The sequence below is a fragment of the Pristiophorus japonicus genome, chromosome 4 (assembly GCF_044704955.1).
Source record: "Pristiophorus japonicus isolate sPriJap1 chromosome 4, sPriJap1.hap1, whole genome shotgun sequence".
Classification (NCBI taxonomy): Eukaryota; Metazoa; Chordata; class Chondrichthyes; family Pristiophoridae; genus Pristiophorus; species Pristiophorus japonicus.
This window is the reverse complement of record NC_091980.1, coordinates 92,458,799-92,482,624: the sequence shown is the minus strand read 5'-3', so window position 1 is coordinate 92,482,624 and position 23,826 is coordinate 92,458,799. Positions and strand designations below refer to the sequence as shown.

The 23,826-nt window shown below is 40.7% G+C and overlaps 1 protein-coding gene across 6 annotated transcripts in view; it reads right to left on the bottom strand.

Moving 5' to 3' along the window:
* Positions 1-23,826, bottom strand: part of LOC139262993 (uncharacterized protein KIAA0232-like) — a 66,607-nt gene that overhangs the window by 15,512 nt on the left and 27,269 nt on the right. For 2 of the 6 annotated variants that reach the window (XM_070878420.1, XM_070878418.1), the window contains 4 exons: positions 11,940-12,007; positions 11,267-11,284; positions 4,287-7,419; positions 2,261-2,351 (listed from right to left, as the gene is read on the bottom strand). In XM_070878420.1, the coding sequence (XP_070734521.1) occupies positions 2,261-2,351; positions 4,287-7,193 (2,998 nt within the window). In that variant the 5' untranslated portion in view covers positions 7,194-7,419; positions 11,267-11,284; positions 11,940-12,007. The other 4 variants (XM_070878423.1, XM_070878419.1, XM_070878422.1 and 1 more) reach the window with 4 other exon arrangements.

Here is a 23,826-nt window from a genome sequence, read left to right as displayed (position 1 = left end):
GAATGGCCTCCTTCTGTGCTGTAAGATTCTGATTCAATGCTGACTCAGCATCGACAGAAGATGTTATGTCCTTGGTACCAATGTAGTGCTGATATGTGTTCAGTGAAGCCCGACTCTGTATGGTTGGATTTCTTAGGCTTAATGTGCTCATCAGGAAACACTGTTCCTATGAATACATTTTTGTGATTCTGGGGCAAAGTTAGCAAATGCTGCTATCATGTTTACATGGCAAACATTTTAGACAAAGATAGTAACAGTCATCAATTGTAGATGGACATTTATTGCACTTTGGATAGTATTTAAAACCGTTGGCAGACATTGAAACATAGACGCTGGTAGTTTGTTTTTGATGTTTTGATGCTGGCAATATAATGCATAGGTTAGTGGCAAATGTGAACTGTATGACCAGAGCCCAACTGGGGCACAATGTGTGCAGTGCAATATTTCCAATGGTAGCGTAGCTCCATGAGTGCTAATTCTTTTGGTTTTGTTTTTCTCTGCTTTATTTACTATCTATATGCCTTGCTAGGAGCATATAATTAGGTCACATGGTAACACTAGCAGCCAAAGATCAAAGCTTTACTTTCTTTTGTACGCTTGACTGGAAAGAGCAACCTAGCGTGGTAATTTCTGACGGTTCATTGCCCGGTGCCAACTAGTGTCAACACTGTCAGCTCCTGGGAAATCTGAAAAAGAAAAGAAAAACCCGGACAGATTGGTTTAAATAACAGAATATTTGATACTCTGTCTAAAATAACAACTCTCACAATGATACAGCACAGAAAGAGGCCATTTGGCCCATCGTGCCTGTGCCAGCTCTGTAAAACAACTATCCAATTAGACCCACTTCCCTGCTCTTTCCCCTTGGTCCTGCAAATTTTTCCTTTTCAAGTATTCATCCAATTCCCTTTTGAAAGTTATTACTGAATCTACTTCCACCACTCTTTCAGGCAGTGCATTCCTCATGATCATAACTCTGTGTAAACTTTGTCCCAAACTTTGGCAATGAAAGACCTGACTCGAGGAACATAAAACCTGGCGCCATAGGATCTCATACAACATGTACTGGTACCGACAATCTGCAACTTCATGGTAACAGTTTCACCTGCGTGCTGAGCATGTAGTTTTCCCAAAACCTATTAAGCAGCTGTGTGAAGGGTTGGAATAAAGCACAAAATGTAGTTTACAAGTTTCCTTTAATGTTAGTGTAGTTTTGCCATGGCATTCCATGTAAAGATGTGAAAGAAAGCCTAAAATATGGCAGAGTTTTCTCGTATATAGTCAATTATGACATCTTCGTTCAAGATATAACTCTGAAATGAGTTTTGTTTCAACCTTTAGTACACAGAACTCTGCTATAAGCATCAACACAATCTGCAGTATACAGAGGTCTCCAAATTGCACTTTGATATTTGACAATAGTTCATGTGTTTGAAATGCACAACAGCTATTCCACAGAAAAAGGCTGTAACAAGATAACACTGTTCAGTAATACGTGCCAAACCTTACTTCACATTTAAAAATGTAGCTGCAAGTGAACACTCACTTAAATGCAAAGATAATATAAATTCTATCCAAATTTGGTTAATTTGTGCAGTTTAATGTCATCACAGCTATTTTACTATATGTTAACAGTATACATTAACTGGATAACTTCACCACACATGCTCAAGTAACATCCCTAATACATTAAGGCAAGTGGGTGAAGTTTGACAAGTCTGTGTAGTTACGTACCTTGTGACATTAAAAATGTTTAGTATTTTGCCAGATCATACACAAATCATTTTATAAATGGAAAATCATGTATATGAGTAGGTTGAAACACAAAAATCTTTGATTAAGAGTCATGTATATATGTATATATAATGTGTGTGTGTGTGTGTAATATATATAATATATATGTGTGTGTGTGTATGTGTGTATATATGTGTGAGATATATATATATACGTGTTATAAAAAAACCACAAAATAAACCATCTTACAGTGCAACTATAAAAATGTAGCAACTATCTCAGAAGTGTACAGTAACACAAGACGTAACGCATGTTCTTACAGTATAACAAATGCTACACATAGGCTATTATATGATTTGGTCTTACAATTGTTCAAATGTCCACCATAATTAGTAATATTTAAAATTATAGTTGTAACATGCATCTTTAATGGAGATTATTGATGTACTAGAATTTCCACATCTATACCCCTCAAATCCTCCACATTTAAATATGAAAAAGCCAACAACGTGCAACATTTACTGACCTGTATTTTTTGAGGAAAGGTGGCTGTCAAAGAGCAGGCAACATGTCTCTTTGGGACAATCCTCGGGGCTTTCTGCTTTGGATAGGAGAACCTGAATGGAACATATTCATTTTTTTTAGAATCGAAAACCTCTTTAAATAAATATGCAATGCATTTAGAACCATACAAGTTTACAGCACAGGAGGACATTTTCCCCATGCACCTGTGCTACCTCTTGCCAGCACAAACCAAAACGAATCCTACTAATGCACTGAATCATATGCTTCAAATGGTTATCTATCCTCAACTGAGAAGATGCAATGGTTTCTGTCTTGACTATTCCCAACTTTGCTCAGCCCAAGAAGGGATCCTGAAGATATCGGTTGGAAGATATAATAGGCATCTGTCCCAATTATTAATTCTATTGGTTCCTAGGAAACCTGATGGATGCCCAACTCAAGATTGGACTGTCATTGGATAATCCGACAAGGGCAAAGGCTATTTTGGTTTTATTCATTCCCGTGTAATTAAGCCAGTGAGATATAAAACACATGAAATGGTGAACAATTCAGAACTCATGGCTTCCTCCAGCTTGCGTGAAAATCAGAATCAAGATCAGGATTTAGGGTAAAAAGGAGAAACAGTTGCAGGGAGGGAAGGCTCTGGCTTATAATGTCCTGTACACTGGAGGGGGAGTCAGCGTTACAGTGGCCATGTGAAAGTCACTTGCACAAGGACCTAGATTAATCAGTTCGTGACAAGTGAGCCTGACAATGTCTAGACTATCAAGGTTGTTGGGTTGCTCTGCACAGGTTCTTCCACAACACTGATGACAGATGGCCCTCATATAGCCAACAAGTGGAAATGACTACAGCTGCTAGATAGTGTTATTCAGAGGCTACATACGAGAACATTCACATATCCAGAGCCCAATGTCAATTATAATTACAATCACAGAGAAGCAAGTAGAAGCTGCTGAATCTCTGCACCTTCAACTGCTGGAATCACCAGAATTCTGGTAATGGCCTCACATTTTATGGTAAGTTGTTCTGCTTGCGCTGTCTATCCAATGAGGACACAAATCCATGCTTATCACAACTGTCCTCTTGTTTGGGGGGGGAGGGGGCAAAGAGGGGGAGGCAAGAGTCTTTTTGGGCTTGAGAGTGTTTCAAGATGACTGACTTGACATTGGAAGTCAGAACCAAGTCGAAACCTGTGGCAGACAAGGCTCCAAATTACTCCAGGGCACTGTTGATTGACCAGCCAGACGGGCTCATTAATGGAATCTAATGGCGTAGACTTGAGATGGAATTCTTTCCACTCAACTGCAAGCAATCTTTAAAACTAATGCCCAATAGGTAGGGTGTCTTGGCTGTTACCCCTCTGTGCACTTGAGCTGCCTCCAAACCTTGGCTCTTGTTAACCTGTGTTTACGTTATAAATGGACTGTGTCTTGATGTGCAGGTTGTGCATTCAATGTTGAGTAAACTTCCTGTGTAGATTTCCCAGTAGCTTGGTTTGGAGACTCAAACATGGGGGCAGGTTTCCAAGAGTCTCAGACACACAGCTGACTGAAAATAATGGACAACTGATTTGAGAAATGGAAAAATGTCTTGTTAACAGAGTAAGGGGTGCCCTTCTGAAATTGGGGCTCAGGCACATGATTAGGGAAGAATGGAGTGTGCTTTACACTTCATCCAAGTCGCTTAGATCTGACTTGGGATTGATTAGTGCCAACATTGGATGTCCAAAATGTTGCATGCGCCAGTATAGGTCTTCCTCACTTTCGCCAACTAAAGTTAAAACTAAAAATTTGAATTAAAAATGTATATTTCATTATTTGTGTATTCCATCAATTCTGTTGTATAAACTACAAATACATTGTGGATACAGTACATTCCTCAATTCAAATTAAGCAATGCAGACACTAAAGCAAGAATTGTGCTGAAAATAAATTTTAACCACGTAACTTTGAACTAGGAGTATACAATATTAAGCTCCAATTAAACAACATCAATTCAAAAATAATCTATAATATTTTACATACCTCTGAATCTCTGAGAGAGAAAGGGCAACTTTCTTTACACAGTTCAAGCTCATCCCCATCCTTACTTGCTTTGCCCTTTTCTAATTGCTGTTGGTCATTTTCCTCTTTCTTTTTTGTATTGGAAGCACAAACCTTACAATCTGCGGTTTGCTGAGGCATCTTTGAATGATCATGCTCCAGACATGGATCTTGGAATTCTGACAGGAGAAAGCTCAATTTATCTTCATCAGCATCCTGAGATATTAAATTGCTTTTATCTAGACCAGTCTCTTTGCAGGTTTTTGATTCGAATTCCATTCGTTGAAGAATCTGCACATCTTGCTTGAGGTTGGTTTTGGGAACTCTGTGGCATTCAGATTTGTCTTTACTTGGTGTAGAATTTGAACTACCAGACATTATTTCAGATGATCCCTGTTGATCCTTGCAGAAATTACATTCTGATTTTTGGACAGGAACGTCCTCCAATCTTGTAAGCACCACTTCTTTTGTAAATAATTGTTCAGAGGTGGGATAAATGTTGGTCTGTGCTGACATTGTCATACAGTCTTGATGTACTGAACTCTCTAATTTGTCACCGTGGGGCATTATTAAATCTGAACTGAGTTTGGGTATAGTCCTGGCCGATTGGTTCATTTTGCCAGTGTTAGAATCTAATGAACTGGTTATAGTAAGCATTTGTGGAACAGGACAACTGAGTTCAAAGGGGAGGAAGGAGCACTCCCTAGGCTCTGTGGAGTCATTGAGATAATCAGTTAAATTTCCCCACAAATCTTCAGGTAGATCTATAGAAATTTCATTAATTATACTTTGCTCCTCTATCTCTTCAACATGGACATTTTGTTGCAAATGGGCCTTTATCAAAGACTTTGGATCAGCAATAAAGCTACTGGACTCCAATGTACTATGAGTGGATGCAGTTTTCAGAAGGGTATTCTTTGAAGGTGAAAATTCACTCTCTTTCTTTTTACCCAGAGTCATTAAGTGTTCAATGCCTCCTGTAACTGAAACATCTGTCTGTTCAGAACCAATTTTCCATTCACTACCGTGCTTTGTCATATCAATGTCCATAGAATCCAACATTTGAGATTTTCCCAGTTTGTCTTCCCAGAAATTACTTTCTGATTTTTGGAGAGGGCAGTTCTGAAGTTTTGCAAGAACTGCTTGTTTCATGGGTATCTCTGTTGCTAAGGAACAGCTATGACATTTGGGATTCTTCATCCCGTCTTCTGAAAATGTTGTTTCATCCTCTTCTGGTGTAGCTTTCCATATTTCTTCAATTACTCTGGAGTTTAAGTCATCCTTCTTTTCAGAAAGGCTCTCTTGACAAATTCCAAAAATTGGATTCCATTTTCCAGCTTCGATCGCATCTGCTTGAACACTATGTTTTGTTATCCCCACTTTTTCTTTTGAAGCCAAGACTGGAAGTTCAATTAGAAAACTATCATCCAACTGTAAATACTCACTGCCAGGTAGCAAACTAAGTAGGTCATCTTCTGAGCAAGCAGTTGGGATGCCAGTAGCCATGTTTACGTTCAGCTCAATAGGGAAGGTTACTGAGTCAATATTTCTTAAAGTAAAAGGGGGCATTAAATTACCAGATTTACATAAGACAGACCAGGAACTACAGTCTTCTCTAAATATGTTTGAAAAACTGGATTTATTTTCAATAGAGCCATCATCTTTGGTAGCAATTAACATAGAAGATTGAGATGGCTCTAATGAAACACTCTCATCGTGTGGATTATTTTTCCAATTAGTTGTTTCACCAGAAGAAAATACAGTATCATTCTGATCTTTTATAACTGAAAAATATGCATCTTTTTCACTGGCTTCTGATTGATCTTGCCAACCATCAACTTTATCTGATAAAAGAGTAGGTTCTTTGCAAAATGGTTGTGTTCCTGTCTTACCAATTAAAGTTGAACCTGAAGTGGATGACAACCAAAGTTTAACTTGATCAGAGCTGAGTTGATTCGTGCAGGATGTACCTGATGGAGAACTTAAGGCTTCCATTCCACCTGCTGGGCCATCCTCCCATATATTCAAAGGCAATCCATCTAATATTACACTACATTCCCCTTCAAATTGAGTTAGGTCTTCATTTTTGCTTTCAACGAGGTTAAGGATTCCACTGTCTTGTTTCAAATTAAAGGCACAAGAATCCACCATAGATTGATTAATATCTCCTTCACAGAAGAGGTCTACTGATTTCTGAAGAGCTAGTGAATCAGAATTTGTTTTAGAACAATCTAAAATCTCAGTGAACTCTCTTTTATCAAGTAATGCCGGGATATCAACAAAGTGACCATCAACAAATGCACCTGTCCAGAGGTAATCTGTAGGACAGTTGTCATCAATACACAGATCCCTAATAGATGCTGGCAATTTTTCTAATAGGTCAGCATCAAATGAAGGTAAACTGCTCTTGTAAGCAGTTTCTAACTTACTTTTTAAATTATTAGAGATTACATTGTCTGAAAGTGGCTCAGTATACCACTGTGGCTCTTCTTTGAACTCCTGTCCATTGTCTTTAAACTTCAGCTCTGTTGCAGTGTTCAAATCTGCATTTTTTTTACTTCCAACTTTTGTCGATCTCTTCCATCTTTTATTATGTCGTTGCTTGTTCAATCCACCGACTTTGCCAGTACTCTTTCTTAATGAGGGTTTATCAGCAGAACATAGAGATGCTCTAACTTGACTTTCCTTTGGTGTTCGGTTTCTATCTGCCATCCATCTCTTGCACTGGGTTTGTGGAACTTTATAAGTTTTAATTTCCTCAGGATTTTCATACAAGTCATTTTCAGCTTCGCTGGAGTCAGAGGAAACTGAACTCGAATGAGTTGGTGCTTGTACAGAATTATCCTGCATCGATTTTGTTTTCTCTAAACCCAAGATACCGTGCATCATTTTATTTTCTTTACTTTACTTTTCCTCGGAAAAATGACCAGGACTTAATTGTGCTGAAAAAACAGACTCTGTTCCTTGTGCACAACGTGGAGATTGGCTGTTCGATTCTGGTGCACTATCTACACAGGCACTTATTTTAGAGAAACTCGTCAGATTTTCCCAAACCGCTTTTCCTTGCGACAGTGAAAGAATTTTCTCAGTCAGTCGTGGAAAGACTTTATTATTCCTAAAAATAAGCATTTAATAAATATTAAATTGCATAGCAAAAAAAACTTTGTACTGTATAGCTCTTCAGATGGCTTAGTGGTGAAACAGATCAGTGACAACAAGCATTAAAAAAAAGGATGGTCATGTGTCTGATTCTCGCTTAATGCTAGTTTAGCTAACCTCAGCCAGCATGGTATTGGTGTGGAACAGGAAGGTGCTGTAATTAATAAAATGTTCATGAGCCAGAAATGGGGAGAATATAAATCAGCTCATGTTCCTGCTCCTGATTGCCATCCACTAATTACAACTAAAAGTGTACGCATAAATGTCAGGTAAGAACAGGATCAGACTTTGAGATACATCCTATAATCAAAATATCTTACTAATGGTCACTGCTCAGGTCTACACACAAAGAATGGCTATTTGCTACCCTTCCTCTTAATGAGTAAATGCACCCCTCCGAGTCAGAGAGACCATAAAGTTTCCAGCTTCAATCACTGTTGAGATAAATAAAAAACCATACTAAATACCGAAGTTGAAATGTACTTCGTCAATTTGTACACATTACATTGGTCAAATGCATTTATAAAATGTAACCTATTCAAAGAAGCTTGTTTGTGTATTAAAAAAAAAGTCTATTAGGAATAATGGAGTCATGATAGATTGAAGTCCAAGTGTACCAACAAATCTCAATATATCAAGATTTCTGCTCCTGGCCAGGCTTTGTTCTCTTGGAACTCCATTCAGTACCCCATCATCTCAGGCTACAACAATTACCTGCTGTGTTTCTAAATCTGGCCCAATTCATCTGGTATAAAAGCTCTAGGATCCTCAGATTTATTCTCCAAAACCTGCTGCATTTATCTCTCCAGCTCTGGATCAGCACGCAGGGAGAGATCAAAAGACAGAACAGTCAGTGCGATTCCTATCTATGCTGTTAGAACTGTTAAATTCAAAGTCCTCTATACCTATAGATCAGAACAGTGCTGATTGGGACTTGGAGAGAGGAAAGCAAAAAGCTACCAGTCTGACGCTGTTGAATTATGTTGGCATTTACGCCACATGAACCAGAGGGGGGGGGGGGGGCAAAGGTGGCAGAAAAGGGGGAGGACTTGCATTTATATAGCGCCTTTCACAGCCACCGGATGTCCCGAAGCGCTTTGCAGCTGATTAAGTGCTTTTTGAAGTGTAGTCACTGTTGTAATGTAGGCTACGTTCAGAAATATACTGCATGTTCACGTTGCATCATGAGAGCTGAGTGAAACCTGAGCAAGTAGCAGCAAAATGAGTTGAATATTATGCTGCCCATTGTGATTTGATGCAAATGTCACGGGCCAGCAATGGATGGGTGGAGGGAAGGGGTGGGGAGATAAATAAATATGGCACATGTTTTACGCATCAGAGAATGCGCTCATTCCAGATCATGGTGACATGGTGAAACCAACTCAATTGAGATAGAGATGAAGTTAACAATCATCATCATCATAGACAGTCCCTCGAATCGAGGATGACTTGCTTCCACATCAGAAAGTTCACAAGTGTTTCAATGAAGAACCTAAAATTCCAGGTCCCAAACTAAATCTTGGGGGTGGGGGGGGATGCCTGTCCGTGGATTAAAAAAAAACATGTGGTGGCACACGGGCTCGACAGAGCTCAGTCTTGGTCCAGTAGCAAAGATTAACCAAGACGACTGGAGACCAGCTCTGCTGCACGGAGCTAGTGCGCACACATATCGCAGTGTGGGTTGCTGCCCTTGGGCCCACGCCTCTTCTGGGCCCCGATCACGTCCCTCTACAATCTCTCACCGCTCTTTCGCCCCGACCTCGCCGCTCCTGCTATACCTGCCCACGCTCCAATCACCGACCTGGATCTTGACGTCCCTTTTCACTGCCATTGCTCTCGTGCTCCAGCATGTGTTGCTCCCTGGAGTGGTATGCCGCCACGCTGCTCCTTGGCCTGCTGTGATGGCGCTCACAGGTCAGGATGCTGGGCTAGGCCGCCACGCTGCTCCTTCCGCTCCCCAGCCTGCTCCGATGATGCTCGCAGGCCGGGGACCGCGCAGACTGCTGGGCTAGGCCACCATGCTGCTCCTTCCGGTCCCCGGCCTGCTCTGATGGTGCTCGCAGGCCAGGGGCCTTGCAGACTGCTGGGTGTATTATGTATTACCCATTAACAGAGGTGATCAGTCTCCACCACTGGTGTCCTGCTTTAAGCTCCCAGCTTAAGGTCCAGCTTCTCTCGAGGGTGGGTCCTAGGTTCTTGCTGCCTAGGTGGGATTTCCCCTCTTGGTTTATACTATACGAGCACCATCGGAACAGGCCGGGGGAACGGAAGTTCACAATATATAATTTACAGTACCTGAATTAATTTGCTGTGATACACCTTAATATTTTCATCTATTGTTTCTCTAATAACTTCTTTTCAGCTATATTCTAATCTAGTACCAAAGTTGCTAAGCTCTCCAAGCATCACTTTCTCTAGTTAAATTATAGGCTTAAGGCACAACACAAAGTGACATATAAAACAGAATGTTGCCATATAGCCGCAATGAAGCAACATGCTCCAGACTCTTACAACAAAATTTTAGAACAAACACTAGGGAAATATTTCAATACAGTAACATAATCAGTTAAGTCTTACTCTTGCAGTTTGGGACTCCATCCTAATCATTCAAGTGTATTATTACCTTGTAACACACTCCTATCGTTTAATCTTTATGTAATTGCTCCACCATTAACGGCCCTCTCTTCAGCTGCTGAGATCCTAACCTCTGGAATTCCCTCCTTAAACTCTCCACTTCTCTTTTCTCCTTTAAGACACTCCTTAAAACCACTACGGTCTTTAAATTGTCACACTGCTTGTCCAACATGCAGTACCTGATGAACAGAAATTTCCTCCAACTAAAACATTGGGAAGATCAAAGCCATTGTCTTTGATCCCCACTACAAATTCTGTTCCTTAGCCATCAAATCCATCCCTCTCCCTGGCAACTGTCTGAGGCTGAACCAGGCCTTGGTGTCGTATCTGACCCAACACGAGCTTCTGACCACATATATTGCCTGCATTAAGACCATCTAGTTCCACTTCCGTAACATCGCTCGACTCTGCCCCTGCCTCAGCTCATCTGCTGCTGAAATCCTCACCCATGCTTTTGTTACCTCTAGACTTGACTATTCCAAGGCAATCCTGGCCAACCTTCCATTTTTCATCCTCCATAAAATTAAGCTCAGTCAAAATTCTGCTGGCTGTATCCTAACTCACACCAAGTTCCGTTCACCCATAACCCCTGTGCGCGTCGATAAAAATTGGCTCCTAGTTAAGCAGCGCCTCAATTTAAAAATTCTCATCCTTGTTTTCAAAGCCCTCCGTGGCCTTGCCCTATTCTATCTCTAAGCTCCTCCAGCCCTACAACCGTCTGGGATATCTGCACGTCTTTAATTTTGGCCTCTTGCGCATTCCTGATTTTAATCGCTCGACAATAGGTGGCTGTGCATTCAGCTGCCGAGGCCCCAAACTCTGGAATTCCCTCCCGAAATCTCTCCGCCTATTTACCTCACTTTCCTCCTTTAAGACGCTCCTTAAAACCTACCACACCTGCCTGAATATCCCCTTATGTGGCTCAGTGTCAAATTTTGTTTGATAACTCTTCGGTGAAGCGCCTTGGTATATTTTATTACATTAAAGGCACTATTTAAATGCAACTTGTTGCTCCAGCCCATAGCTATTCGCTCTAAACTTAAAGTAATTCTGAACATTCAATATCAAGTACCAAACCAAATTATGAATAGCATTAGCAATGTTATCATTCTAATGTGCTAAAATTATTAAAAATGAATGTGCATTATAATATTTTGCTGTATACTCACATGGAATGAAAAAATAAACTGTAAAAAAAAAAAATCATTTTAGGAAAATTTGCGAAAGAACTTATATTTTTGAACTCTTTTTTTTAAAAAACCTTGCTCTACAAAATAATTGCTTCAACTAGAAATGAAAAATAAAATGCTGCAATAAAGTTGCCTATGCAATTTTAACTTTTTGCTGAAAAAGCAGAATGAGAATTTTGGTTGACTTATAGATGGAAATGTTTAGGTTACAAAAATAAAATGGAAGTGCATTAATGTAATAAAAACACAATTAGATTATTATAGACATACACTCCCCTTTCTACCCAATCTTTGGCTGACATATAGGCATGTTTTTACCTGACTGAATAATGTTTGATGAGACTATGTTTTGTACTACTATCAGATAAAAGGCAAAGTTTATAACTTAATACTTTTTGTAAAATAACTAACAGTCCTACTTGGAATTATCTGGTTATGCTCAACCTAGTATCACAGTGCACAGAATCTCTTAAAATGCCCAATTCAAATGCAGTTTACACTGCTAAATTAAAACTGTTACATAACATTTTCTAAAAGTCACAACATAAAAGTTATAATAGAATGTTCAGAATCACATGATGACAGTCTACCAGCATTTGAATATTGGGATAAGTATAGATAATTTTAAAATCACTTTGATAAAGCCGCTTACTGTTTTTTTTAATGTAGGTCTTTCAATTTGGCACACGATCCAACCACCAATGTTTCAAGGACAGCACTCTGTGAAGATGAAGGAAATGTGTCACAAAACTAACTATGAGCAGAACAAAAGCATACCTAGAGGTATTAAAAACTTAGCACTTTTAAAACAATGTAAATATTTGCAGACTTTAATATTTAATACTCGGGAAATGACGCTGTACAATGCAGAAAGGTACATTTATCGCAGCATTTTTATTTGAGGTGGCAAGAGTGAATAACTATAGTTACGGTTCCAAAACCAAGTTTTTCCAAGATATTTTGCTTTTATCTAGACTAAAAAGTCTGCTACAGTATAATTTCTATCCTGAGATCAAATGTGTAAAACAACTGATTCCTGGGAACGCAGTGTACCATTAAGGGTAAATTCACCAATGGTCATGCTTGAAGCCTGAAGAATCAAGGCTATTGTGTAGTAGCCCTATCTCTGATTTACCCTTCCTTCAAGTGTGCTTCCTCACCAGGAGTATGAAATCAGTGAATTTAACCTTTAATATTTTTTAAATGAGCATACAAGTAGAAAGCCTGTAATTACCAATAAGAACTTTCATTACTTGTTCAAAAAAATTACACAGGTACATTTAAACAAGATTTGATATTAGGAACTAGCAGATACAAGGGGACTACTCACTAACACAACTGTATTATAGATTAAATCTTTTTAGAAGTTTACAATGACTACATACAGTGCATTACCTTGCGGAGAAATTAAAACTAAGGTCACCAGGAACATAACCTTCCTGGTTGATGGATTTCGATTTACAAAAATATAAACATTCGGATCAAAGCCCGATAAATGAGAGTCTGCTTCCCCTCCCAGCTGCAAGTTCTGATATATTTGTCACATTAGCTTTTGGCTCCCATACCTCAGATGATTCTCAATTACCAATGCCTTCACAAGCATTGCTATCCAGATAAGTTTTGATGTGTCTAAGATAATAAACAGAACAATCTTTCCAAAAATTAGTATAACTATTGAATTATCCCCATCCCTCATGGAATCCCATGTAAACCTGTCACTCTGCAATTAACCAGCCTCTCCTGGCCATTGGAGACACTGTTGCAGCACCACTGGCAGGAAGGTGTAATTACAGCCTGGCATATTTACATACATTTACATAATATAGTACAATTATACTTTATTAGAAATATAAAACCAAAGACAGAATGCATGAATGAATTGCATCTGGGCACCCTGTATCCCCCACCCCAACCCTGCTTCACCTGAAGACTACACTAGGTCTTGATTTGCTGTGTGCAACAGCACAGGAACATGAAAGAAATTGCATTTATATATCTTTCACAGCCTCAGGACATTCTACAGCGCTTTACAGCCACTTAAGTACTTTTGAAGTGTAGCCACTGTTGTAATGTAGGAAAGGCTAGTAAAAAAAGACTATACAGGCCAGTGTTTATATTAGATACATCTCTTTTTCGATCTCGCTCCTTGAAAGGAAAACAATCTAAATGCTAACCTATTATTTTGTAGATAACTTATGTATACAGTGGTTCTTTCCTTCTGTTTCTCACAACTGCAGGAGTGGTACTAGCCTGAGCTTTATTTCTTTAAAGTTTCAAACTGACTTTCAGATTTAAACAGCTACAGCTCCTTAAATATCCCTGAATATTTTTATCCCATAATACTCGTGAAGTGCCTTGGGACATTTCATAATGTTAAAGGCGCTATATAATTACAAGTTGTTGTTGTTGTTGGAGAGTTACTGGGATTTCTGGTTTGAATAACTGCTGACCATGTTCTAAAATAATTGGCTGTCATACACAAAACTGAAGAAATCAGTCTATGTTTGTCCGAAGGTAGTTTGGCTTCTCTCTCTCTCCCAAGCTTTGCAAACAATCAACAAAACCTACAAAATGTTAGAGAGTTAAACTTAGGGCAAGATTCTGATTATAAATTTTCTTTTAAATAAATAAAAAGGCGCATTACTATTAAAAGGCACATCTACAAATCTAAAACAAGACAGAACTGCTTTATTTCTGTCACAATAGACTTTGATTATTCTGACCTTGTTTCTTGTGGTTAGAAACCCACATAACAATAACATAGGCCAACGTGGTTAAGTTGAAACGTTACACTAGAGCATTTAGGGTACTATTGATTAATTAAGGCTAAGCTGCTGCGACAATGAGACTTTTACCGAGAAGGGATTTTGGTTTAACTTGTATTAGGTCAGGTTCAGTTTACAAAGGATTAACTTCCAGTGATACTCAATTCATCTATCAATTCATCTATCTGTAATAGTAATCAGTTGCTAAGCACCAGAACCAGCTCTGATAGGTCCAATGTGCATAGATCGCCCCATAAAGCACCTACTCTGGCAATGCGAGGCTGCATCTGTAGCATCTCCTGATTGAAGCATGAAAGTACAGATCCTTGAAGCAGTCGGCTATTTGAGGCACACTATCCTTACATGACTGAAGGCAGTGTGAACATTTTGAACTTCTCCCAATTCCCCCCCCCCACCAATTATTAAAACCAGTAGGAATAAACTCTGCTTCTTGGGGACTGCAAAATACTGTTTATTAGAAAACAAAAGGGAGGAGTGAATGGGACATGAATTTCTGAAAAGGGGCTTAGCATGTTGATTAAATGGAATACCTGATGGAACTACCATCAAATTGAGTATTTTCATATGAAACATTAGTTTTGAGACAATCAAAAGTTACTGAGCACATCCTGTAGTAGTTAGCTCCTTGGGGTTAGAATGGATTTTCATTCAATATCTTTGGTATGGGCTTAACTAAACAGATAATGCAAGTGCCAGAAGCTCACAACCCAGGAACTGGGAGGAGGGGTGGAGGAGGCGTCATTCAAAAAAGTGGCAATTTTTAATCTCAGCAATTCAATCCTCACCATACATAGTTGAGGGAAGGTTTAGGGGTCAGCTGTTGTTTCTCTAGGCTCGGTGTTATGTTTATTTTTTTGTCTTATAACATTCCTGTGAAGCACGTTGGGATGTTTTACTATGTTGTTATAGGGAAAGCAACGTAGAGTGTATGAGAAGTGAGAGACACACAGATCTTGAGCAGCAGCCACGTGTTGGAGCGACCAATGATCCCGATTTTTGATCTTGTATTGTGTAATGAGACAGGATTAATTAGTAATTTCATAGTAAAGTATCCTCTGGCGAAGAGTGATCATAATGAAAGAATTTCACATTGGGTTTGAGAGTTAAATACTTAAGTCCAAAACTAGAGTCGCAAGCTTAAAAAAAGTTAATTACATAGGTATGAGGGGCGAGTTAGCTGAAGTAGATTGGGAAATTAGATTATATATATGCAGTGGCAAACATTTAAAGAAATAGTCCAAAATTTTCAACGAATATATATTCCATTGAGAAATAAAAACTTCACGGGGAAACATAAAAACATAAGAAATAGGAGCAGGAGTAGGCCACCTGGCCCCTCAAGCCTGCTCCACCAGCCCGAGTCCGGGGTCGGAGAGGCCTACAAAGGCTCGTCGGAGGAGTTGCTTGGGCAGTCGAGCAGCGCGAGTTGGAGGTCGGAGAGGCCTATAAAGGCTCGTCGGAGGAGGAGTTCGGGCAGTCGAGCAGCGAGAGTTCAGGGTCGGAGAGGCGTGCTTGTGCAGCTGCAGCAGGGAGGCAAAAAAGTAGAGAGAAATCGAAAGGTTACGTCACAGCCAAGGTGGCAAGTGATTGGCTGGTGATTGGTGAGTAGTTTTTTGATTTCTTTCTTTATCAGTAAGTAACTTTTAACACTGTTGTTGCCCAATTAAGTTAATCCAAGAGTTAAGTCATGGCAGGAGAGCTCGGTCATGTGTTATGCTCCTCCTGTACTATGTGGGAAGTCAGGGACGCTTCCGGTGTCCCTGACGACTAAATGTGTGGGAAGTGTATCCGCCTGCAGCTCCTGACGGACCGCGTTGCGGAACTGGAGTTGCGGGTGGATTCACTCTGGGGCATGCACGATGCTGAGAATGACGTGAATAGCACGTTTAGCGAGTTGGTCTTACCGCAGGTAAAGGGTCCACAGCCAGATAGGGAATGGAAGACCAACAGGAAGAGCAATGCAAGGAAGGTAGTGCAGGGGTCCCCTGCGGTCATCCCCCTGCAAAACAGATACACCGCTTTGGGTACTGTTGAGGGGGATGACTCATCAGGGGAGAGCAGCAGCAGCAGCCAAGTTCATGGCACCGTGGCTGGCTCTGCTGCACAGGAGGGCAGGAAAGAGAGTGGGAGAGCGATAGTGATAGGGGATTCAATTGTAAGGGGAATAGATAGGTGTTTCTGCGGCCGCAACCGACACTCCAGGATGGTATGTTGCCTCTCTGGTGCAAGGGTCAAGGATGTCTCGGAGCGGGTGCAGGACATTCTGAAAAGGGAGGATGAACAGCCAGTTATCATGGTGCATACAGGTACCAATGACATAGATAAAAAAACGGGATGAGGTCCTACGAGACGAATTTAGGGAGCTAGGAAATTAAAAAGTAGGACCTGGATGATGTGGAATCGGTATGGGTGGAGCTGCGGAAATCCAAAGGGTAGAAAACGCTAGTGGGAGTTATTATAGACCACCAAATAGTAGTAGTGAGGTTGGGGACAGCATCAAACAAGAAATAAGGGATGTGTGCAATAAAGGTACAGCAGTAATCATGGGCGACTTTAATCTACACATTGATTGGGCTAACCTAACTGGTAGCAATTCGGTAGAGGAGGATTTCCTGGCGCGTATTAGGAATGGTTTTCTAGACCAATATGTCGAAGAACCAACCAGGGAGCTGGCCAGCCCAGACTTGGTGATGTGTAATGAAAAGGGACTAATTAGCAATCTTGTTGTGCAAGGCCCCTTTGGGAAAAGTGACCATAATATGGTAGAATTCCTTATTAAGATGGAGAGTGACAAAGTTAATTCAGAAACTAGGGTCCTGAACTTAAGGAAAGGTAACTTCGATGGTATGAGGTGTGAATTGGCTAGAATAGACCGGCAGAGGATACTTAAAGGGTTGACGGTGGATAAGCAATGGCAAACATTTAAAGATCACATGGATGAACTTCAGCAATTGTACATCCCTGTCTGGAGTAAAAATAAAACTGGGAAGGTGGCTCAACCATGGCTAACAAGGGAAATTAAGGATAGTGTTAAAGCCAAGGAAGAGGCATATAAATTGGCTAGAAAAAGCAACAAACCTGAGGACTGGAAGAAATTTAGAATTCAACAGAGGAGGACTAAGGATTTAATTAAGAGGGGGAAAATAGAGTACGAGGGGAAGCTTGCAGGGAACATAAAAACTGACTGATAAAGCTTCTATAAATATGTGAAGAGAAAAAGATTAGTGAAGACAAACGTAGGTCCCTTGCAGTCAGATTCAGGTGAATTTATAATTGGGAACAAAGAAATGGCAGACCAATTGAACCAATGATCACGAAGGAAGATACAAATAACCTTCCAAATGTACTAGGGGACAGTGGGTCTAGTGAGAAGGAGGAATTGAAGGATATCCTAATTAGGCAGGAAATTGTGTTAGGGAAATTGATGGGATTAAAGGCCGATAAATCCCCGGGGTCTGATAGTCTGCATCCCAGAGTACTTAAGGAAGTGGCCCTAGAAATAGTAGATGCATTGGTGATCATTTTCCAACAGTCTATCGATTCTGGATCAGTTCCTATGGGCTGGGGGGTAGCTAATGTAACACCACTTTTTAAAAAGAGGGAGAGAGAAAATGGGTAATTATAGACCGGTTAGCCTAACATCAGTAGTGGGAAAAATATTGGAATCAATCATTAAGGATGAAATAGCAGCACATTTGGAAAGCAGTGACAGGATCGGACAAAGTCAGCATGGATTTATGAAAGGGAAATCATGCTTGAGCTATCTTCTGTAATTTTTTGAAGAAGTAAATAGCAGAGTGGACAAGGAAGAACCAGTGGATGTGGTGTATTTGGACTTTCAAAAGGCTTTTGACAAGGTCCCACACAAGAGATTGGTGTGCAAAATCAAAGCGCATGGTATTGGGGGTAATGTACTGGCGTGAATAGAGAACTGGTTGGCAGACAGGAAGCAGAGAGTTGGGATAAACGGGTCCTTTTCAGAATGGCAGGCAGTGACTAGTGGAGTGCCGCAGGGCTCAGTGCTGGGACCCCAGCACTTTACAATTTACATTAATGATTTAGATGAAGGAACAGAGTGTAATATCTCCAAGTTTGCAGATGACACTAAACTGGGCGGCGGCGTGAGCTGTGAGGAGGACGCTAAGAGGCTGTAGGGTTACTTGGACAGGTTAGGCGAGTGGGCAAATGCATGGCAGATGCAGTATAATGTGGATAAATGTGAGGTTATCCATTTTGGGGGCAAAAACACGAAGGCAGATTATCTGAATGGCAGCAGATTAGGAAAAGTGGAGGTGCAACGAGATCTGGGTGTCATGGTTCATCAGTCACTGAAAGTGGGCACGCAGGTACAGCAGGCCCAAGTTTCCACAAGAAAAAAAACGGGCGCCCATCCGAGCTGGGCGCCCGTTTTTCACGCCTAAAAATATCCTCGGTATTCTGCACCTACTTACAGGTCCTCTGGCCCTCAGCGCAGCCAGCACGAGCTGTGGGGGGGCGGAGCCAGGTCCCGGCGCTGAAAACAGTGCCGGGACCTCTGCACATGCACGCTACAGTCGGCACGCAAGTGCAGTAGCTCCAGGCGCCGAACTGTGTGGGAGGGGCCCGAAGCACGCAGCCCCTAGCCCTGGCCCAATGGCCTCACTGGGGCTCCTCCCACGGCCAGCTCCTGCTCCCCGCCTGACCAGACCGGCACTCGCTCCCCGCCCCCCCCCCCCCCCCCCAGCCGACCAGACACCCGCTCCCCACCCCTCGCCCCGACCCGACACCCGCTCCCCCCCCCCGCCCCGACCCGACACCAGCTCCCCCTCCGCCCCAACACCCGCTTCCCCCCTCCCGACCCGACACCCGCGCCTCTCCCCCTCCCCCTCTCCCTCTCCCTCTCCCTCTCCCTCTCCCTCTCCCTCTCCCTCTCAGCGGCACGAACGGCTGCAGAATTCTCCCTGGCTGAAGCACTTTCACACAGGTAGGAAGCTGGTTTATTTAATCTTTTCTTGGCTTAGAAATGTTTATTCAGGTTGGATTTATTTGTATAATATTTGTAGAAGTATAAATAAGGATTTATTGTCGAATTTAATGAGTTCCCTTCCCCCCCCCTCCCCCCCACCTCGTTCTGGACGCCTAATTTGTAACCTGCGCCTGATTTTTTAATGTGTAGAACAGGTTTTTTCAGTTCTACAAAAATCTTCACTGGCTCCATTCTACTTTAGTTTGGAGTACATTTTCACTGTGGAAACTTTCAAATCAGGCGTCAGTGGCTGGACACGCCCCCTTTTGAAGAAAAAATTCTGTTCTAAACTAGAACTGTTCGACCTGACTAGAACTGCAGAAAAAAAAATGTGGAGAATTGCGATTTCTAAAATAGTCCGTTCTCCACCAGTTGCTCCTAAAAATCAGGCGCGAATCATGTGGAAACTTGGGCCCATTGTCCCCTAGTTTTAGGTTCCCCTATGAATGGAAATATCCTCTCTGCATCCATAAGAAATAGGAGCAAAAGTGATCCATCCATGACTAACTAAAGAAGTTAAAGATAGTATTAGATGAAAAGAATAATAATAGTAAGCCCAAGGATTGGGCGAGCTTTAGAAACCAAAGGATGACCAAAAAATTGATTTAAAAAAAGAGAAAATAGAATGAGAGTAAACTAGCAGGAAATACAAACAGATTCTAAGAGCTTCTACAAGTATGTAAAAAGGAAGATAGTAGCAAAAGTAAGCATTGGTCCTTTAGAGGCTGAGACAGGAGAAATTATAACGGCGAATAAGTAAATGGAAGAGGCTTTAAACAAATATTTTTTTATCTGGCACCACAGTAGAAGACATAAAAAGCATACCAAAAATAGTGTGGAACCAAGGGGCTAAAGAGAGTGAGGAACTTAAAGTAATTAAGATCAGGAGAGAAAAAGTGCTTGAGAAATTAAATGACAGTTTTTAAGAATACCATGTTCCAGGAAATACATGGTACCTCATTGGATCCTAAGTTCTTAATCAAGGCCACATTGCATTTAATAGGTTAGTCCTCTTATATGGCCACTAAACCACAGAAGATTCAACGAAAACTGAAAACACCAAGAACATGCGAATTAGGAGTAGGAGAAGGCCATTCGGCTCTTCGAGCCTGCTTGGTTAACTTAATCTGTTAAATGGTCATCTAAATTACCAGATGCATCTTTGATAAGTGATAGCTTTGGTATCTGAAAAATTAGAAGCAACAACTAACTGGGAGCTAAATATAATCATGCTATTCATTTCAGCAAGTGAAAAAAAAATTCTTCCTTTCAGATGAGTCAACGTGTCACTCATTTTTATCATCAGGATGTCAAAGACCATTATATATAAAAACAACTCATCAATCTCAGAGAACTCACAATGCAGCTTATTTTCAGGTTGATGAAGATTACATAGAACAACTTGACCTAGAATTGAAAATAAAATCAAACCTAATAATATACTTTCCAAAAAGAAAAAGGTGAATCCATTTTTGAATTTATTGCCAAGATCAGTTATCAACTTAAAAAGGAAAAATCTATTTACCATGTTTAAAATGACGATTGTTGGCAGTCACAAACTGAACAGCTTTAAAAAAAATCCAACAGCAGTCACCTGACACAGTGCACTGATTAAATGTCAAATAAGCACGCTCAGCCTAGTTAAAAATAACTCCCAGTGTTTGTGCCAAATATGAGGCTACACATCTCAGCATTTGTCACGAGGCATTCAAATTGTGTTTTTATAGCCAAAGTAACACACAAGTGAATCAGAGTTTCACCATAGCTTACAACTGGTGGATATGAGATAGTGAAATAGTATTACGTGGAACAAATATACTGAAGAAAAGTGCAGTCAACAACTCAGTTACACAACATGCTGCTTGGCCCTTGATGTAAGGAATTCAATGCATGCTACTTTTGCAGACTCCTTTCGCCGTAACGGTTTCAGAATATAAATTGTTGCTCCGCTTGTTCTGCCCCATAGCCCATTTCCTGCATCTGCTCACGCGTAGACATTTATGGTCCCACTGTTCCAACTTGAGGGCAGTGGAGGCAGCAGCCAACAACCTCTGAAGCTCTTTTCTCTCACCAAACCCTATCCAAGTTATTCTGTTGGTTCCCCTTCAAAACAACACTTCAGTCCACCTTCCACTGCTGCTTCTTGCTTGGATATATATTACCATGCCTCACTTTCAACCAAATCTTCATTACTCTAGGATCATCTGCAGGACATGGGTAACCCACAATTGTTTTCTCCACAATAATAGCCCCCTCAAACCCATCTCCTCCACATTAACTCCCAAGTGCGAACAGCTCATAGATTTCGTTGTTTCTAAGACTGAGACCATGCATGCAGCTGCTTCTGCTGTTTCCCTCTTCCTATCTTCCCTTGCTCCAGACCACTCTCCGGTATCCCATCTACTCTAACTCTAATCCCCTGCACTCTGAAGTTTCTCCCCACCCTCAAAGCTCCTATCTTCCATGAGACCCACCTCCTGCTCCCTTAACCTCCTCTCCACCCAACTCTGGACCACTCAACTATTCCTCCAGACACCTATGCTAGCTAACACACTTAATGGCTTTGTTTGCTCAGTTACCATCATTAACAGCAACTCGTAAACTGTATCATTTACATCATCACCAAGACTGCATTATTACCTGCTTCGCCCCCTAACATCCCTGCCACTTCTGAAACCCCTATCCAGATTTTTGCCATCTCCATTTTATTTCGCCAATGCCACCCTAGTCGTTCCTCCAAATACATGCCCAAAAAACACAACTACCTATTTCCTGTCCTGCCCATTTTAAGGCCTACTCGCCCGTTAGCTCACTGATTTTGATTGGCTCTATGTACCCAACATATTGAATTTAAAACAGTCATCCTCATTTTTAAATGTCCCCATGCCCACCTCTGTAACCTGCTCCAGCCTTACATCATCTCCTGTAAACTTTAATCTTCCGATTTTGTACATCCCTGCCTCCCTTTGCTCCACCACCGGCAGTAGAGCCTTTAGCCACCTCTGCCCCATTTGTGGAATTGTCTCCCCAAAACCTTCCACCTCCATTTCTTGTTCCAACTTTAAAAACTTCAAAACCTCTCTCGTCAGTCTAATTCCCCTACAGTGGCTTAGTTTCCAATCTTTTATTTATTTACTTACTTTTCTCCCTTTGTGAAGTGCTTTGGTACATTTTCTACATTAAAGACACGATATAAAATGGAAGTTATTATTGCCTTGATACCAATACTACTTTTAGAGTAGAGCATGGAGGTAATGTGGAGTTATAGGTGCCTGCTCACAACATTAGCTATTTGTGGAAGCATTGTGTATCTAAATACACTTCTGATCACTGGCCAATTTTTTGTTAGGAAAGTTGTTTTGAACATTAAAAAAAAGACCTTTAATGTTAAGGACGGTGCAGATTGCCACCCAAGTTTGAAATTCAGTTTTGTAATGGTTGCGATTACACCAGTGGCATTTCTCCAGATGTTGCACACTACACCAAAATATATCACATGATCGCAATTCATACTTTCACTATGCAGAGGTTTTATCCACCATCAAATGATGTAACACGGCAGGAAAACAAGACCATGCGACACAAAAAATGTTTGTGCAATTGCCTGAATAAAAATTCAACTCCTAATATGTTCATAGATGCAAAAGAAAATCTGTGGGGATGGGGGGGGTGGTGATACAACAAGGAACGGCAGTTTAAAAAAAATGCTCTAAACTGAAATTAGAGGGAGGTTCTTAATTTCTGTGCTAGACTGTTAAGTGCCTGTCCATCAGTGGACAAACTTGTGCTACAGAAGGACTCTAACCAGCATAAGATTTAACATATACAGCATGGGAACCAGTTCTAGATGAGACCTTGCAACCTTCAATGTGACCCCATTTCATCACTTCTAATCCTGCAGCAACATCAATGTAAACTGAATTAAGTCTCCATCACCTATCCATAATGTAGACAGTGGTTTCCTTTGGCATGACTCATTTATAACTATCTATGGAGTTAGGTAGGTTTTACAAAAAAGATTGTGTACAAATCATGCAAGCATTATGAGGCGCTAAATATTTAACCAATTTGCACTGCAATCCTAGTAAGACAGCATTATTTTTTGCTCTGAATTTTTTGACACAGTAACAACCTTCTCCAAATGCAAGAGCCCATGACCTTTAGACAAAAAATGTACGGTGGCAATTTTATTTTCAGTAAATTTCTCAAAACTATGGAATTTTGGTTGAGGCATTCCCCTGACCAAAATTATTCCAAGCACCTCCTTTTGTCTGCAGATACTGAAATGATCTTAGTCAAATTATTTAAACTGAATATCCAAAGAGGATTTCAGAACCCTCTTGGTGCAAATGCTAACATGATAAATGTTCACCCTCATCTCATATTTTTAAAGAGGATGTTTAATAATTCATTTGGAAAAAACAAATGTCAATGAAAACAGCCCATGATGTGGCAAGGTTGCTGGTGCTCTGCATTCATCTGGTTTGCACTGCAGGTCAGATTCAGAACAACGGTGGAAACTGCATTATGTTCAAAGGTCAGGTGTGTGGTTCAAAAATCAGGTTCGGTAACTTGCTAAATTTCTGGCCAGATTTTCTTTTATGTCACAGTAAATTCTGTACAGACAATTTAAAATCCACACAATCAAAAGTAGCACATTAAATCCAGACACATTCCTTCATGGACATTTATCCTGGATCAAACTGCATACTTAATTCCCAAAAGCGGCACTAATTGGTTGTTTGGAA